This window comes from Mesoplodon bidens (assembly GCF_964165515.1).
Source record: "Mesoplodon bidens genome assembly, chromosome: 9".
Lineage (NCBI taxonomy): Eukaryota > Metazoa > Chordata > Mammalia > Artiodactyla > Ziphiidae > Mesoplodon > Mesoplodon bidens.
This window is the reverse complement of record NC_138166.1, coordinates 35,237,006-35,254,942: the sequence shown is the minus strand read 5'-3', so window position 1 is coordinate 35,254,942 and position 17,937 is coordinate 35,237,006. Positions and strand designations below refer to the sequence as shown.

General features: G+C 38.6%; 1 protein-coding gene across 1 annotated transcript in view; it reads left to right on the top strand.

The window, feature by feature from the left end:
• HDAC9 (histone deacetylase 9) overlaps window positions 1-17,937 on the top strand; it is a 582,852-nt gene that overhangs the window by 354,805 nt on the left and 210,110 nt on the right. Inside the window, exons 18-19 of the mRNA XM_081243377.1 lie at window positions 15,000-15,055; window positions 15,300-15,387. Coding sequence (XP_081099503.1) covers window positions 15,000-15,055; window positions 15,300-15,387 — 144 coding nt within the window. The remainder of the gene's footprint in view (window positions 1-14,999; window positions 15,056-15,299; window positions 15,388-17,937) is intronic.

Here is a 17,937-nt window from a genome sequence, read left to right as displayed (position 1 = left end):
GCTTGGGAGAGTTCCTTCCTCTGCAATTTTTTGGAAGAATTTCAGAAGGATAGGTGTTAGCTCTTCTCTAAATGTTTAATAGAATTCACCTGTGAAGCCATCTGGTCCTGGACTTTTGTGTGTTGGACGTTTTTTAATCACAATTTCAATTTCAGTACTTGTGATTGGTATATTCATAGTTGCTGTTTCTTCCTGAAGATATATGTTCTTGAGCTACGGAAAACCCTCAGTCAGGCGGTATCATGTAGAACAAATATCTGTGCCAGACAATAAGGCAAAACAAATGGAAATAATATAGAAAAATATTTTAAAAACTCCTTGTCAAGAGACTCAGAATCCAGTGTGAAAATCAAATATTTCCATAAGAATAAAAAAGTCATTTTAAAGCACTTTCCACAATAGTTCATCAAATCAAAGACTCCATTAAGTGTAAGGAACAAAATATTTTATGTGCTTCTAAGAAGATGTTATGTAGTCTAATAGGCAGCCTCCCATAGAAAGCTGGGATGCAAAAGCTGGAACCTTGAGAGAAGGAAGTACTTGTTGCTGAGGTGAGAACAAAGGACCTGAGGGATAAAAACTAGGGTAATATGTATTCACAAATTGTTTTATGTTTCTTTATTGACCAGTAGTCACTGTGTAAGTCTACAGGCACTATGTAAGTCTAGAAGATAAAAAGGTGAGCCAAGTCATAAAGTGGTGACCCCACTATGGGGAGTAGGGGTGTGGATACTGACCGTATAAATCCCATTAATCAAAAATAATAAATTGGATAATCATACTAATGAGTGTATTGTTACAAACTAAGATGAGTTCTCACAAACAAGGGTTGGCAGATCTCTAAGAGCACTTCATACAGGAAACTGTTGGTGACCTATGGAGGTTCGGAGATGGTTTTCCTGGGGCAGTGATGTTGGAGTTGAAGTGTGCAGATCAGGAGGCATTATCCAGATAAAAGAGAGGGTAGGTAAGTGGAAGACATTCCACACAGAACTAGGAGCATGTGCAAGGGCTTATGGCTAGAGGAAACAAGGCATGCTGGAAGAATCTGAAGGTCAGTGTAGCTGGAGTAGAGAAACCAAAGTGGATGGTGGTATAAGATGAAGTTGAAGAGGTGGCAGAGAGGAGTACCTTCAAGATGGTGGAGGAGTAAGACATGGAGGTCACCTTCCTCCCCACAAATACATTAAAAATACATCTACATGTGGAACAACTCCTACAGAACACCTACTGAACGCTGGCAGAAGATCTCAGATTTTCCAAAAGTCAAGAAAATCCCCACATACATGGGTAAGGCAGAAGAAAAAACAGAGAAAGGAATAGGGATAGGACCTGCACCTCTGGGAGGGAGCTGTGAAGGAGGAAAAGTTTCCACACACTAGAAGCTCCTTCATTGGCAGAGACAGGGGGTTGGCAGGCGGGGGAGCTTCAGAGCCATGGAGGAGAGTGCAGCAATAGGGGTGCAGAGGGCAAAGTGGAGAGATTCCTGCACAGAGGATTGGTGCCGACCAGCACTCACCAGCCTGAGGGCCTGTCTGTTCGCTTGCCAGGGCGGGTTGGGGGGTGGGAGCTGAGGCCCAGGCTTTGGAGTTCAGATCCCAGGGAGAGGACTGGGGTTGGCTGCATGAAGACAGCCTGAAGAGGGCTAGTGTGCCACCGCTAGCCGGGACGGAGTCCGGGAAAAAGTCTGGACCTGTGTAAGAGTCAAGAGACCATTGTTTCGGGGTGCGTGAGGAGAGGGGATTCATCCCCTGTCTACCCACAGAAGGCAGAGCACCGCCTAAACGAGCTCCAGAGACCAGCACGAGCCATGGCTATCAGCTCAGACACCACAGATGAGCATGAAGTGCTAACGTTGCTGGTGCAGGCATCAAGAAGCCTGTGTGCAAGCACAGATCACTATCCACACCTCCCCCCCACCCCGGGAGCCTGTACAGCCCGCCACTGGCTGGGTCCCATGATCCAGGGACAACTTCCCCGGGAGAAAACACAGTGCCTCAGGCTGGTGCAACGTCACGCCGGCCTCTGCCACTGCAGGCTTGCCCTGTATTCTAATTATAACTGCCGTAACCCTACCTCCCCCTGGCATGACTGAGCCAGAGCCCCCTAATCAGCCTCTGCTTTAACCTCGTCCTCTCTGGGCGGGAACAGAAGCCCGAGGGCAAACTACATGCAGAGGTGGGGCCAAAACCAAAGCTGAACCCCAGGAGCTGTGCGAACAAAGAAGAGAAAGGGAAATCTCTCCCAGCAGCCACAGGAGCAGCGGATTAAATCTCCACAATCAACTTGATGTACCCTGTATCTGCAGAATACCTGAATAGACAATGAATCCTCCCAAAATTGAAGTGGTGGACTTTGGGAGCAACTGTAGACTTGGGGTTTGCTTTCTTCATCTAATTTGTGTTCTGTTTTATGTTTATCTTCGTTTAGTATTTAGGGATTATTATCATTGGTAGATTTGTTTATTGATTTCGTTGCTCTCGTCATTTTTTTAAAATATATATATATTTTTCCTTTATCTCTTTTTGTGAGTGTGTATGTGTATGCTTCTTTGTGTGATTTTGTCTGTATAGCTTTGCTTTTGCCATTTTTCCTAGGGTTCTGTCTGTCCATTTTTTTCTTTTTTTTTTGTATATTTTTTACCACTTGTTATCACTGGTGGATTTGTTTTTTGGTTTCATTGCTCTCTTCTTTCTTTCTTTATTGTTATTTTTTTTACTTTTTATTTTTTTAATACTATAATTTTAATAACTTTATTATATTTTACTTTATTCTTTCTTTCTTTCTTTTTTCTTTTTTTTCCTCCCTTTTTTTCTGTGCCATGTGGCTGACAGGGTCTTGGTGCTCCGGCCGAGTGTCAGGCTTGAGCCTCTGAGGTAGGAGAGCCAAGTTCAGAACAGTTGAATCATCAGAGACCTCCCGGCCCCATGTAATATCAATTGGTGAGAGCTCTCCCAGAGATATCCGTCTCAAGACTAAGACCCAGCTCCACCCAAAGGCCAGCAAGCTCCAGTGCTGGACACCCTATGCCAAACAACTAGCAGGACAGGAACACAACCCCACCCGTTAGCAGAGAGGCTGCCTGAAATCATAATAAGGTCACAGACATCCCAAAACACACCACTGGATGCAGCCCTGCCCACCAGAAAGACAAGATCCAGCCCCACCCACCAGAACACAGGCACCAGTCCACTCCACCAAGAAGCCTACACAAACCACTGAACCACCCTTACCCACTGGGGGCAGACAACAAAAACAACAGGAAGTATGAACCTGCAGTCTATGAAAAGGAGACCCCAAACACAATAAGTTAAGCAAAATGGGAAGACAGAGAAATATGCAGCATATGAAGGAACAAGGTAAAAACCAACCATACCAAAAAAATGAAGAGGAAATAGGCAGTCTACCTGAAAAAAGAATTCAAAGTAATCATAGTAAACATGATCCAAAATCTTTAAAATAGAATGGAGCAAATACAAGAAACGTTTAACAAGGACCTAGAAGAACTAAAGAGCAAACAATGATGAACCACAAATGAAATTAAAAATTTTCTAGAACAAATCAGTAGCAGAATAACTGATGCAGAAGAACGGATAAGTGACCTGGAAGATAAAATAGTGGAAATAATTACCACAGAGAAGAATAAAGAAAAAAGAATGAAAAGAATTGAGGACGGTCTCAGAGACCTCTGGGACCACATTAAACACACCAACATTTGAATTATAGGAGTTCTAGAAGAAGAAGAGAAAAAAAGAAGGGTCTGAGAAAATATTTGAAGAGATTATAGTTGAAAACTTCCCTAACATGGGAAAGGAGATAGTCAATCAAGTCCAGGAAGGGCAGAGAGTCCCATACAGGATAAATCCAAGGAGAAATACTCCAAGACACATATTAATCAAACTATCAAAAATTAAATACAAAGAAAAAATATTAAAAGCAGCAAGGGAAAAGCAACAAATAACATACAAGGGAATCCCCATAAGGTTAGCAGCTGATCTTTCAGCAGAAACTCTGCAAGCCAGAAGGGAGTAGCAGGACATATTTAAAGTGATGAAAGGGAAAACCCTACAGCCAACATTACTCTACCCAGCAAGGATCTCATTCAGATTCAACCAAGTAATTAACACCGTTACAGACAAGCAAAAGTTAAGGGAATTCAGCACCACCAAACCAGCTTTACAACAAATGCTAAAGGAGCTTCTCTAGGCAGGAAACACAAGAGAAGGAAAAGACCTACAAAAACAAACCCAAGACAATTAAGAAAATGGTAATAGGAACATACATATTGATAATTTCCTTACATTTAAATGGATTAAATGCTCCAACCAAAAGACATAGACTGGCTGAATAGATACAAAAACAAGACCCATATATATGCTGTCTACAAGAGACCCACTTCAGACCTAGAGACAGATAAAGACTTAAAGTGAGGGGACGGAAAAAGATATTCCATGTAAATGAAATCAAAAGAAAGCTGGATAGCAATTCTCATATCAGACAAAATAGACTTTAAAATAAAGATTATTACAAGAGACAAAGAAGGGTACTACCCAATGATCAATGGATCAATCCAAGAAGAAGAAATAACAATTGTAAATATTTATGCATCCAACATAGGAGCACCTCAATACATAAGGCAAATGCTAACAGCCATAAAAGGGAAAATTGACAGTAACACAATCATAGTAGGGGAAACCTCACTTTCGCTAATGGACAAATCATCCAGAATGAAAATAAATAAGGAAACACATGCTTCAAATGATACATTAAACAAGTTGGACTTAATTGATATTTGTAGGACATTCCATCCAAAAACAGAATACACTCTCTTCTCAAGTGCTCATGGAACATTCTCCAGGGTAGATCATATCCTGGGTCACAAACCAAGCCTTGGTCAATTTAAGAAAATTGAAATCATATCAGATATCTTTTCTGACCACAACACTATGAGACTAGATATCAATTAGAGGGTAAAAATCTGTAAAAAATACAAACACATGGAGGCTAAACAATACCCTACTAATTAACCAAGAGATCACTGAAGAAATCAAGGAGGAAATAAAAAAATACCTAGAAACAAATGACAATGAAAACACGATGACCCAAAACCTATGGGGTGCAGCAAAAGCAGTTCTAAGAGGGAAGTTTATAGCAATACAAGCCTACCTTAAGAAATAGGAAACATCTCGAATAAACACCCTAACCTTACAACTAAAGCAATTAGAGAAAGAAGAACAAAAAAACCCAAAGTTAGCAGAAGGAAAGAAATCATAATGATCAGATCAGAAATAAATGAAAAACAAATGAAGGAAACAATAGCAAAGATCAATAATACTAAAAGCTGGTTCTTTGAGAAGATAAACAAGATTGATAAACCATTAGCCAGTCTCATCAAGAAAATAAGGTAGAAGATTCAAATCAATAGAATTAAAAATGAAAAAGGAGAAGTAAAAATTGACCCTGCAGAAATAAAAAGAATCATGTGGAATTACTACAAGCAACTCTATGCCAATAAAATGGACAACCAAGAAGAAATGGACCAATTGTTAGAAAAGCACAACCTTCTGAGACTGAACCAGGAAGAAATAGAAAATATAAACACACCAATCACAAGCACTGAAATTGAGACTGTGATTAAAAATCTTCCAACAAACAAAAGCCCAGGTCCAGATGGCTTCACAGGCGAATTCTATCAAACATTTAGAGAAGAGCTAACACGTATCCTTCTCAAACTCTTCCAAAATATAGCAGAGGGAGGAACACTCCCAAACTCATTCTATGAGACCACCATCACCCTGATGCCAAAACCAGACAAAGATTTCACAAAAAAAGAAAACGATAGACAAATATCACTGATGAGCATAGATGCAAAATCCTCAACAAAATACTAGCAAAGAAAGTCCAACAGCACATTAAAAGGATCATACACCATGGTCATGGGGGGTTTATCCCAGGAATGCAAGGATTCTTCAATATATGCAAATCAAACAATGTGATACACCATATTAACAAACCATATGATCATCTCAATAGATGCAGAAAAAGCTTATGACAAAATTCAACACCAATTTATGATAAAAACCATTTAGAAAGTAGGCATAGAGGGAATTCACCTCAACATAATAAAGGCCAAGTATGATAAACCCACAGCCAACATCGTTCTCAGTGGTGAAAAACTTAAACCATTTCCACTAAGATCAGGAACACGACAAGGTTACCCATTCTCACTGCTGTTATTCAACATAGTTTTGAAAGTTTTAGCCACAGCAAAAAGAGAAGAAAAAGAGATAAAAGGAATTCAAATTGGAAAAGAAGAAGTAAAGCTGTCTCTGTTTGCAGATGACATGATACTGTACATAGAGAATCTTAAATATGCTACCAGAACACTACCAGAGCTAACAAATGAATTTGGTAGAGTAGCAGGATAGAAAATAAATACACAGAAATTTCTTTCATTCCTGTACACTAATGATGAAAAATCTGAAAGAGAAGGAAACAGTCCCATTTACCATTGCAACAAAAAGAATACCTAGGAATAAACCTGTCTAAGGAGACAGAAGACATATATGCAGAAAACTGTAAGGCACTGATGACAGAAATTAAACATGATACAAACAGATGGAGAGATTTACCATGTTCTTGGATTGGAAGAATCTACATTGTGAAAATGACTATATTACCCAAAGCAATCTACAGATTCAATGCAATCCCCATCAAACTACCAATGGCATTTTTCACAGAACTAGAAAAAATTCCACAATTTTTGTATGGAAACACAAAAGACCCCGAATAGCCAAAGCAATCTTGAGAAAGAAAAACAGAGCTGGAGGAAACAAGCTCCCTGATTTCAGACTGTACTACAAAACTACAGTAATCAAGACAGTATGGTACTGGCACAAAAACAGAAATATAGATCAATGGGATAGGATGGAAAACCCAGAGATAAACCAACGCACCTATGATCACCTTATCTTTGATAAAGGAGACAAGAATATACAACAGAGAAAAGACAGCCTCTTCAATAAGTGGTGCCGGGAAAACTGGACAGGTTCATGTAAAAGGATGAAATTAGAACACCATACACAAAAATAAAATCAAGATGGATAAAGACCTAAATGTAAGGCCACTCTAAAACTCTTAGAGGAAAACATAGGCAGAACACTGTTTGACATAAATCACAGCAAGATCCTTTTTGACCTACCTCCTAGAGAAATGGAAATAAAAACAAAAATAAACAAATGGGACCTAATGAAACTTCAAAGCTTTTGCACAGCAAAGGAAACCATAAACAAGACGAAAAGACAACCTTCAGAATGGGAGAAAAGATTTGCAAATGAAGCAACTGACAAATGATTAATCTGCAAAGTATATAAACAGTTCATGCAGCTCAATATCAAAAAAACAACCAAATCAAAAAATGGGCAGAAGATCTAAATTGACCTTTCTCGAAAGAAGATATACAGATTGCCAAGAAACACATGAAAGGATGCTCAACATCACTAATCATTAGCGAAATACAAATCAAAAGTACAATGAGGTACCACCTCACACTGGTCAGAATGACCATCATCAAAAAAATCTACAAGCAATAAATGCTGGAGTGGGTTGGAGAAAAGGGAACCCTCTTGCACTGTTGGTGGGAATGTAAATTGATACAGTCACTATGGAGAACAGTGTGGAGGTTCCTTAAAAACCTAAAAATAGACCTACCATATGACTCAGCAATCCCACTGATGGGTATATACCCTGAGAAAACCATAATTCAAAATAGTCATGTACCACAATGTTCTTTGCAGCCCTATTTACAATAGCCAGGACATGGAAGCAACCTAGGTGTCCATGGACACATGAATGGATAAAGAAGATGTGGCACATATATACAGTGGAATGTTACTCAGCCGTAAAAGGAAACAGAATTGAGTTATTTGTAGTGAGGTTGATGGACCTCGAGTGTGTCATACAGAGTGATGTAAGTAGAAAGAGAAAAACAAATACTGTATGCTAACTCTTATGTATGGAATCTAAAAAAAAAAAAAAAAAACAGAAACTGCTTCTGATGAACCTAAGGGCAGGACAGAAATAAAGACACAGATATAGAGAATGGACTTGAGGACACGGGGAGGGGGCGGTGTAAACTGGGAAGAAGTGAAAGAGTAGCATTGACATATATACACTACCAAATGTAAAACAGATAGCTAGTGGGAAGCAGCCGCATAGCACAGGGAGATCAGCTCGGTGCTTTGTGACCACCTAGAGAGGTTCGATAGGGAGGGTTGGTGGAGACATAAGAGGGAGGCGATATGGGGATATGTGTATACATATAGCTGATTCACTTTGTTGTACAGCAGAAACTAACACAACATTGTAACGCAATTATACTCCAATAAAGATGTTAAAAAATAAATAAATTTTTAAAATGCAAAAAAAAAAAAAAAAGGTGGGCAGAGGCTAGATCATTTGTGCAATGTGGTTGGTCTTAAATGCTTGTGCTTAGGTGTCAGAGTGTGTGAGATGGAATCCCAGCTGTCACTTGCTAGACATGAATCTAAAGCAAGTTCTTTAATCTTTCTGTGCCTTCATTTCCTCAGTTGTGATATAGGAATAATAATATTATCTGCCCTCAGATATTTTTGGATTAAATGAATATCAAATATTGGAGTTTATTATTTATCATATTATTATTTGCATTATATTGTTTTTGTGTTATGTATTACATTATAATATAATACTCTTGTCATTTTGTTTTTGTATATATTAAGAGGAAAAGTAAATGTTTTTTATTGTGGTGGCAATAATTAACAGATGAAATACTTAATGATATTGTAGAGAGAAGGGGAAACTATAGGTACTATGTCCTTGAATAGGTAAGAGAAGCAGCACAGGGAAATTAATTGCCCTTAGATCTTATTGGGGACTAGTAAATGGGTAGAGTTTATTATGGAAGCATGAGGAAATTTTATTCTACTTGCTTCCATTTTATAAGTGAAATAAGAAGCAAAGTCATCACAAAGGCTAAAGGGTGAGTAGGGGTTAGTGGAGATTTGAAGAAGGAGAAGAGGGTAGAAATACCATACGAAAGGCTCGGAGAGTTAATCGACTAAGGAATATAGTATGATTGCTAGGCATCATGAAGAGCCTACTGAGGTTTCTAATCATGAATTTAAAGGAAGACCAGGCGTGTGGGTTTTATATATGCTTAGGTGCAGGAACAGAGCAGATGCAAGTTGTGTTTAATCAGAGTTACAGTTTTACCAGGGGAGTATGTTGAAGGAAGAAAAGGACAAAGTGACTAAAAGTATGTTGTGGAATGAATATCTGTGTCCCCCAAGATTTATATGTTGAAGCCCTAACTCCCCATGTGACCAAATTTAGAGAAAGGGTCTGTGAGGGAATGATAAAGGTTGCATGATTTCATGAGTGTGGGACCTTAATGCAATAGGGTTGGTGTTCTTATAAGAAGTGGAAGAGACACCATAGTTCTCTCTGTGCTTGTATACATGGACTCAGAGAATGACCTTGAGTGAGGACTCCAGGGACAAAGGAGATGGATCTGCAAGCCGGGAAGAAAGCTCTCAACAGAAACCGAACCCTGCCAAACCTTAATCTCAACTTCCAGCCCCTAGAACTAAGAGAAATAAACTTATGTTGTTTAAGGCACCCAGCCTGTGGCATTTTATTTTGGGAGCCTAGCAGACCAACACACCAGGGGAGTATGTTGGAGGGAGAAAAGGACAAGTTGTCTAAAAATATATGCAAGGAAGTAAATATAATAATGGACTCTGAAGTCTAAGTCAGATAAGGAGGGAAGGGAACATAGTGTTGGGGATTGAATGATGTACATCAAAAGTTAAGTAAGGTCAGGACTTCCCTGGCAGTCCAGTGCTTAAGACTTCACCTTCCAATGCAGGAGGTGCGGGTTCAATCCCTGGTTGGGGAGCTAAGATCCCACATGCCTCGTGGCCAGAAAACCAAAACAGAAAACAGAAGCAATCTTGTAACAAATTCAATAAAGACTTTAAAAATGGTCCACATCAAAAAAAAATTTTTTTTTAAAGTTAAGTAATGTCAAAGGATTGGAAGTCCCAGTGCTGCTGAAGCCTCAACTGGAAAATAGGAGAGTAGGAGAGTAGGATATTTGACATTGAGATTTTGGAGGAGATGTCGTTATTTATTGGTAATGGCAAGGTCTAGGAGTATGGCTGTAAATAGAAGACAGATTTATGGAAGGCAAAGAGTCAGAGAACTAAGAAATCAAGATATTGAATAGATATTCTGTGTGGTTATTGAAATTGCTAAGAAATTAACTGAGTGATGGAGACAAAGGCAGAAATTCCAAAGGCAAAATACTCAAAGAATGGATATAGATATAAATACATAGATTTGAGTGATATTTAAAAGCAAAATCAGGGCTTCCCTGGTGGCGCAGTGGTTGAGACTCTGCCTGCTAATGCAGGGGACACGGGTTCGAGCCCTGGTCTGGGAAGATCCCACATGCTGCGGAGCAACTAGGCCCGTGAGCCACAACTACTGAGCCTGTGCGTCTGGAGCCTGTGCCCCGCAACAAGAGAGGCCGCGACAGTGAGAGGCCCGCGCACCGCGATGAAGAGAGTGGCCCCCGCTTGCCACAACTAGAGAAAGCCCTCGCACAGAAACAAAGACCCACCACAGCCAAAAATAAATAAATAAACAAATGTGGGGTTAAAAAAAAAAAAAAAAAACACCCAGCTTCTAAAAAAAAAAATAAATAAAAAAAAATAAAAGCAAAATCAACAGGAATTGCTCATGAATTAAAATGAGATAGAAGAATAATAGGGAGAGGGAGCCATTAAGGATAACTCACTGGTCCCTGACTTGAGCTACTGGTTGAATCATGGTATCATTGGTAAGTTAGGGAAGGCTGCAAGAAGATCAGGAGTTTGATCTTGGATATTCTGAATTTGAAGTGACCTTGGGATATCCCAGCGAAGATATCAAAGAAGTGGGCTGGTATTTTGGTGCTCAGAGCAGGGTTCATCCTGGAAATAAAAATCTGAGAAGTATCTGATGATGGGTGGTAATTGAATTCCGTGACAGTTGTGCCATTGCCTATGAAGTAAGTATAGAAAGAGGAGAGGAGAAGCCTAAGACTGGGCCTTGAGTAACTTCAGTATTTAATGAGCAGATTGAGGAGTATGAGCCTTAAGGGAGACTGATTAGGAAGTTGAAAGAGAGATAAAGAAACCAGGAGAGTATGAAGTCACAGAAGCCAAGGGAAGAGAATCTTTTAAAAAGGAAGGTGTAGCCAGTAGTGTTGAAAGCTAATGAGACCAAGTAGCCTGAGAGCATAAAAATCTCATTAGATTTAATGACATGGAGCCTATTGGTGACCTTAGTAAAAGCTTCATTAATGGACTAATGGAGGTGGAAGATAAGTTAGAGATAGGTGACTGAGGCAGAGGTGAGGAAAAGGCAAAAAGAGAAAGCACGTTAGACCACGTTTTCAAGATTTTTTTTTTTTTTTTTACGTGGGCCTCTCACTGTTGTGGCCTCTCCCATTGCGGAGCACAGGCTTCTGACGTGCAGGCTCAGCGGCCATGGCTCACGGGCCCAGCCGCTCCACGGCATGTGGGATCTTCCCGGACCGGGGCACGAACCCACGTCCCCTGCATCAGCAGGCGGACTCTCAACCACCACGCCACCAGGGAAGCCCACGTTTTCAAGATTTTTAAAGGGGAAGAAAAGACATGTGGCGGTTAGAAGGGTAAATCAAAGTAAGGATGGAGATATCTATATCTATATATCTATATCTATATATATGTATGTATATATATAGTGTGGGTGTGTATATTTGTATTGTCTTAGTTAACATATATATAATTTTATTTTCAAGATGGCAGGAACTTGAGCCTATTTAAATCTTGATGGAATGTATATAATTGGGAATTTTAATATGAATTTAATATGTTAGTGAGGAAAACATAAATGATAGTGGAAAAGTAGGAGGGGATGGTATCCTAACCGCAGGTGATAGATTCTAAGAGGACTAACAACTCCTCTAGTGCAACAGGAGGGAAAGAGAGCTGGACTACCCTAGGACTCAGTCATCTTAATTGTGTTCTATCTTCTCTCTTTCTGGGTGATCTAATCCTTTTTTACAAGAAAGTGTTGTGGAGGGTTGGTGCAGTGGGCTTCATGGTCTCAAAGCAGCCATGAGAAAGCAGAACACAAGCTCCATCTTCTGCTGCAGGCAGGTTGGTGAGATGTGAGAGAGGAAATAGCTACCACCTGAGCATATTATGGGAGAAGCAGCCTTGCCAGGTTTCAACTAAGGAAAGACAGGGACCCCTCAGAGAAGACTTGGAAAATGTAGGGGAGTTTGCCATTCCTGAGAACACATTGGAAAGTTTGGGTAGATCATGATAACTAAGCAAATATTTATTATTGTCAAGAAGATAATTTTCGATCTAAAATCAAGTAGTTAAGCAAAATGGTAGAGGTAACTGAAGAAAACTGTAAAGTGAAAGGCAGACCTTTTGTTCAAGGAATTTGGCTATAAGAGAAAAGAAGATGGAATTAAATTCTATTTGGCTTTTTGTCTTCTATAATCTAGCTAGTTACCTGTGCGATTTCACTTCCATTTTTTTTTCCTTAACATGAACTCTATTCAGGTTCATTTTCTGTACATAATACTTTCTAAAATCCTTTTTCTCTGAGCCATGTTTATGCTTTTCCCCCTGCCCAGAATACTATTTAAGTCCTTTTTCACCTTTATGAACACAACTCTTCTTGTAAGACCCTTTAAAATTTACCTCTCAACTTTCTCTTTGTTTTATAGTATTTTTTCACTCTGAAATAATTGACGTTTGTTGTAAAACCATTTGGAAAATACTTGAAATTATAAATTAAATATAATCCACATAATACTATCACTCAGATATATCCTGCTTTATGTATTATTTTCAACACTAGTACTTGTAAATTGCTAAGTCTTTACTGTTCCACTAAATATTTATAACAAAATTTTAATGGCTCTCTAATATTCTGTGGTATAGATGTACCATATTTCATTTAACCATTCTCCTAATATTAACCAACTTAGATAATTCCCATTTTTCCTATTGTAAATAAAACATTATCTTTTACATAAATACTTGTCTATACAATTAATAACACCTTTAGAGCAGAAATCCTTTAAGTAGATAACTAGTTCAAAGGGTAAATGTTTTATAAAGGCTATAAATGTATAGAGGTAGATTATTTTCCAGAAAGACTATAATAAATTATCCTCCTGCAGACATCATTTATCAGTATATAGGCACCCCTCCATTGTCAGCATGGAGTATTTTTTAAAGTTTTAATTTCCTAAGTGGAAAAATGGCTTCCCATTGGGATTTTCATCTGCTTGTATTTGATTACTAATTAAGGTGAATATTTTTTCTTATAGTTATTGATTACTGGATGTTTTCTTCTTTGTATTGTCTAGTCATGTCCTTTAACACACAAAGCGTAGTATTTTTAATTGAATTATAAAAGATCATTAGTATTGTATCATTAGTATTAGTATACAAAGATCTAATTGTAAAATTTTATTACATGCTAATTATCTTGCCTTGTATTATATTGGTTGTTATTTTCACCCTAACTACTGTTTTCGCAGTAAAACATATCGCACATATCTAATCTTTACAGAATTCTCCATTCTCAGAAGTCATGTAGCACTCTAGAGTTTCACTCCAGTCTTAAAATTGCACTCTCTACTGTCTTGTGTTGTTCATTAATAGTTTCTTTTATATTAATCTTTTATAGCCACAGAGATAGTAACTTGCTTAAGAACAAGAATAGGGAATATGTTTATCATTATTTCTAGATTTGTAATTGGTATTGTGTTATTGACTTCTAATTTGCTTCTGGGATTATCATTATGTATATGCCCATGAAAATATATGGCAAATTAACTCATGTGTTAATTACCATTATGTTCTAGAAAAATTTATGTATATTTACAGCCGTTGGGAATAGGTTATTTTTCTTGAGACTATCTTTATGCTTGTAGTAAGATCTAGGAAAAAATATCCCTGGGGTATATTAAAATTATTTCAAAAGTTTTAGGATTGTATATTAAAGAAACATTCTGTCATGAGCATGTTACTTGTATCATAGTTAAGTGAAAGGTGGTGTGAGCCATCTGATAAATGATTTCTTTTTTCACATCAAGCAGCCCAGCTTTTCTGAGCATGCTGGCTTTGCAAGGATTTATAGTTCCCTGCCTTCATGCTGGAGTTACTTCAGCTTTCCGTGATGCATTCCAACTAATCTGGAGGTTAAGGCATTCCTTGATCATGGATAGATCTGATTGCTACTCAGCCCTGGAATTCTTTATAAAATTCCAGAACGTGGGCTAGAAATTGACTTAGGGAATCCAATAAAGTTGCAAGTCTTGGCAGTCATCCAAGCTAAATTTATAGACTGGAAGAAATATGGGCTTTCCATTGTTCTCTTTTTCACCTTTCTGGGGTTTCTTTTGTGTGTATGTGAGTGTGTGAGTGTAAATTTATCATTTTGCTGACGTTGGAGTGGAAATAATCATTGAGGAAATCCAGCTAAAGAATTTTCACTTTGGATCCTCTGTGGTCTTTCCGAACTTTGACCCAAACCTGCACCAAGAGTGAATTTGTTCTCCCTCTCTAGGATGCTGGTGTCATAAAATAAGAAGTTGTTCTTGAAAATGAATCATGCTAGTATAACAGCTGATGTACACATTTGCCAGCTAGGTACAACTCCCAAATCCCCGTTCTTCCCCTGGCTCTGTGGGAGCCTTCTTTTTGAGACATGATCTGAGAAAATGTGATCATATGTATTGTTTCTGTTCATTTTGTGAAACGGTAATGGGGGCAAGAAAACAAGCTCTGAAGCCTCTTACAGATTTCAGTCTTTTTGTGTGTGCCTGATGCTCTGTAGTACATGGAGATCCAAGCAATCCTCTCCTATCTGATCAATGAAAATCTGTCTTGTTCTTACAGAATGGATTTGCTGTTGTGAGGCCCCCAGGCCATCACGCTGAAGAATCCACAGCCATGTAAGTACCAGGGACTGTTGCCCATCTCCAAGCGCCACGGTTCCTGGCGGTCACCTGCCCTGTGCATGTCTCTGAAGCCTCTAATTGTTAGCAGATGGACTGAGAAATCTTGCGAGGTACTCCCAGAAGCAGATTTATGGCTTCAGAGATCATATAGCATTTTAAAAAATGCTCTGAACATTATTTATAATGGTTTTCCTGGCTGATTTGCTTTCTTATTTCTCTGTTCTTCTCTATTCCGCAGGGGGTTCTGCTTTTTTAATTCAGTTGCAATTACCGCCAAATACTTGAGAGACCAACTAAATATAAGCAAGATATTGATTGTAGATCTGGTATGTATTCCTGGCCAGAGCTGCATTTTCAGTGACTCTAGATAAAAGGGAGTGAATTTGTATTTCTCTGTTAGGTTGCCTTGCTTTTCGCACTTGCACACAACTGAAGGGTGTGTTTCCTTTGAATATGGAAACTCATTAAATTCAGGATTGCAGTTCTGAAACCATAAACATTCACGTTTCACTTTCATGGTGTTAACTGCAATTTAATGAGAAGAAGGCGCAGATCAGGGCAACTTTTATGATGCTTAAATGAATTGATACTTCCACAGTTAAAATAACCCAACAGAACCTGAATTTACTTTTCCCTGCAGAATATAGACTTTAAATAGTCAGATGTGCTGGAAAGAATGCTGTTGCTTTGGTAACCAATTGGCCACTTCCCCTGGTTAGCAATCATGTTGCTTGTTGTGCAACAGTGGTATTATTAAAACAAGTCAGCATGTCATTTTTTCTGAAAAGATCTCAGATCATGTATGCCAGTTTGGGATGACTCCCGGCAGGAACCCTGAGTGATTAAAAGTCAGAGGCATTAGATTAGTCTTGCATTTTAACATGATGCATTCTTACACAATGGAGTTATAATTTGTTTAACAAATGGTTTGTTTAAATGCAGATGACACTTGGCAGGTTGTCTATAGTATATTTGTGAATAATGAGCTGGAGATCTGCCCCATACAAAGGGACCAACCCAGGAAAGGGCGAAAGAGAGCTGACTGGTGATTTATGAGCCCCGTTTTCAGTTTGCCTCCAGTTCACGAGGAGGTGTAATAGGTTGTCTGACAAAGCATAGACAGGAAATGAACCCTGGCATCCAAAGCTAACCTGCTACATCTGCACTTAATTAATTTTTGCAGGTGATAAAAGATTTAAAGGCAAAATATGTTAAAAGTTTTTTTTGAAGTGCAAGGCTTAATAGTCTAAATCTTGTTCGTATCTGCACTCATAATTAAATCTTATTGGGAAGTCGTGGCCTCCCTGTCCCGCCCTCTGATTCAGTTAAGCAGGCACACCAAAGGGTTGAGAGAGCACAAACCAAGCCATGTGAAGAAATACTTAGTCAAGTTAAAATGAAGATAAAAGGAATGAAAGACTGATAACCATTTGTACTGTTTGGTAGGAATGGTTATTTTCCACATCCTGTAGTGTAGCCTTTCTGCAAGTTCTTTGGTGCTGAGAGTATTGAAACCCAATTTCCCATGTATTTTCCAAACATGCTTAAGTTTCAGTATAGGTCATAGTTCAACATTAAAGAAATGTGTTGAAGGCCTAGATATACTACAGCAGCAAGGTCTTAAAATTTTACAAAAATGAGGACATCAGTACCTATTTTCCCATGTATATACAAAATGATGTTTTAAATAATAATCATTGGCTTGCATGATTTATAAGATGGTAAATTTTAAAAATATTTAATATGTTTCTAGAACTCTTAAGTTTTGCTCGAAAGATAAGTGAAAAACTTGAAGAAAGGATAGCAGACGAAGACCAAGGATTGTGGGAAAATTTTTCTATGCTTTCTAAATTTGTCACAATTATTCAGGAAGGAGATTGTTAAACTGTCACCTATCCTTAAGAATTTTTTAGTATTACTTTCTGAGGAATCTCCTCTACTATGAAGATAATAACTGTTAAGAGGCTCTTTGAAAGCACATTTGTGACATCCAAACTCTAAAGCAATGAATTGTACAAGAGACTTGAAGGCTAAAATGCCTGGCTTGTGATAGATGAATATTTTGTACCTCAGAGGATTTGTGTATAAGGTTTTGTTTTTGTACATGAATATAAGAATAAAAGTTTGTTGGATGTAATTTGATATGATTTATAAATTAAGTTGCTTGGTAGCTATAAGGAGTGTCCTGTAAGCTTACTGGCCTTTGATTATGAATTTGCTCCATTATCCCACGTAAAGGATACTGATTTCCCAACAGGCTATAGTAAAAGAGAAGTTTTTGTTTTATATTCTCTAAACATATGAAGTTCTGTCCAAAGGGTTGCCTCTGAGATCACCACCAGCCCGCATATTCTTACTTTCAAGTCTTCCAAATTCTGCAGCTGCAGGGATACTTTGAGGAAATTCCCCTGTTTCTTCCAGCTGCCGAGAAGGAAGTTTTGAAGTGCCACGTGGCGCTGAGACATCCGTTCTCCCTGGCTGACAGGTCTGTTCTGCAAGTTAGCAGAGGAAAAGTGAAGGTTCTTCAGTGGCAGAAGAACTTCATTCCTGCATATACAAAGTCACTAACTTTAGCTAAATGATATGAACCAGCTCCATCAATTCCTAGGCCAACAGAAGGCAGAGCTACTCCATTGTTTCAGCAGCTAGATTCCACATTTTTTAGATGCCTAATAACAGAGCTCTAATGCACCCCCTATTTGAAGCCACAGCCAAATATCAGAGGCGTTGAGTATTTTAGGCAGGAATGATTCTAGTTGATCTGTGGAGCTTATTCATTCCAGTTCTCCTTCTGGGGAAGATTCCAAAGATATGCAGATTGGTGAAGAGAGAGAGCAGGTGCACTTGCTTTTCAGCTTGCAAGAGACTGGCCATTG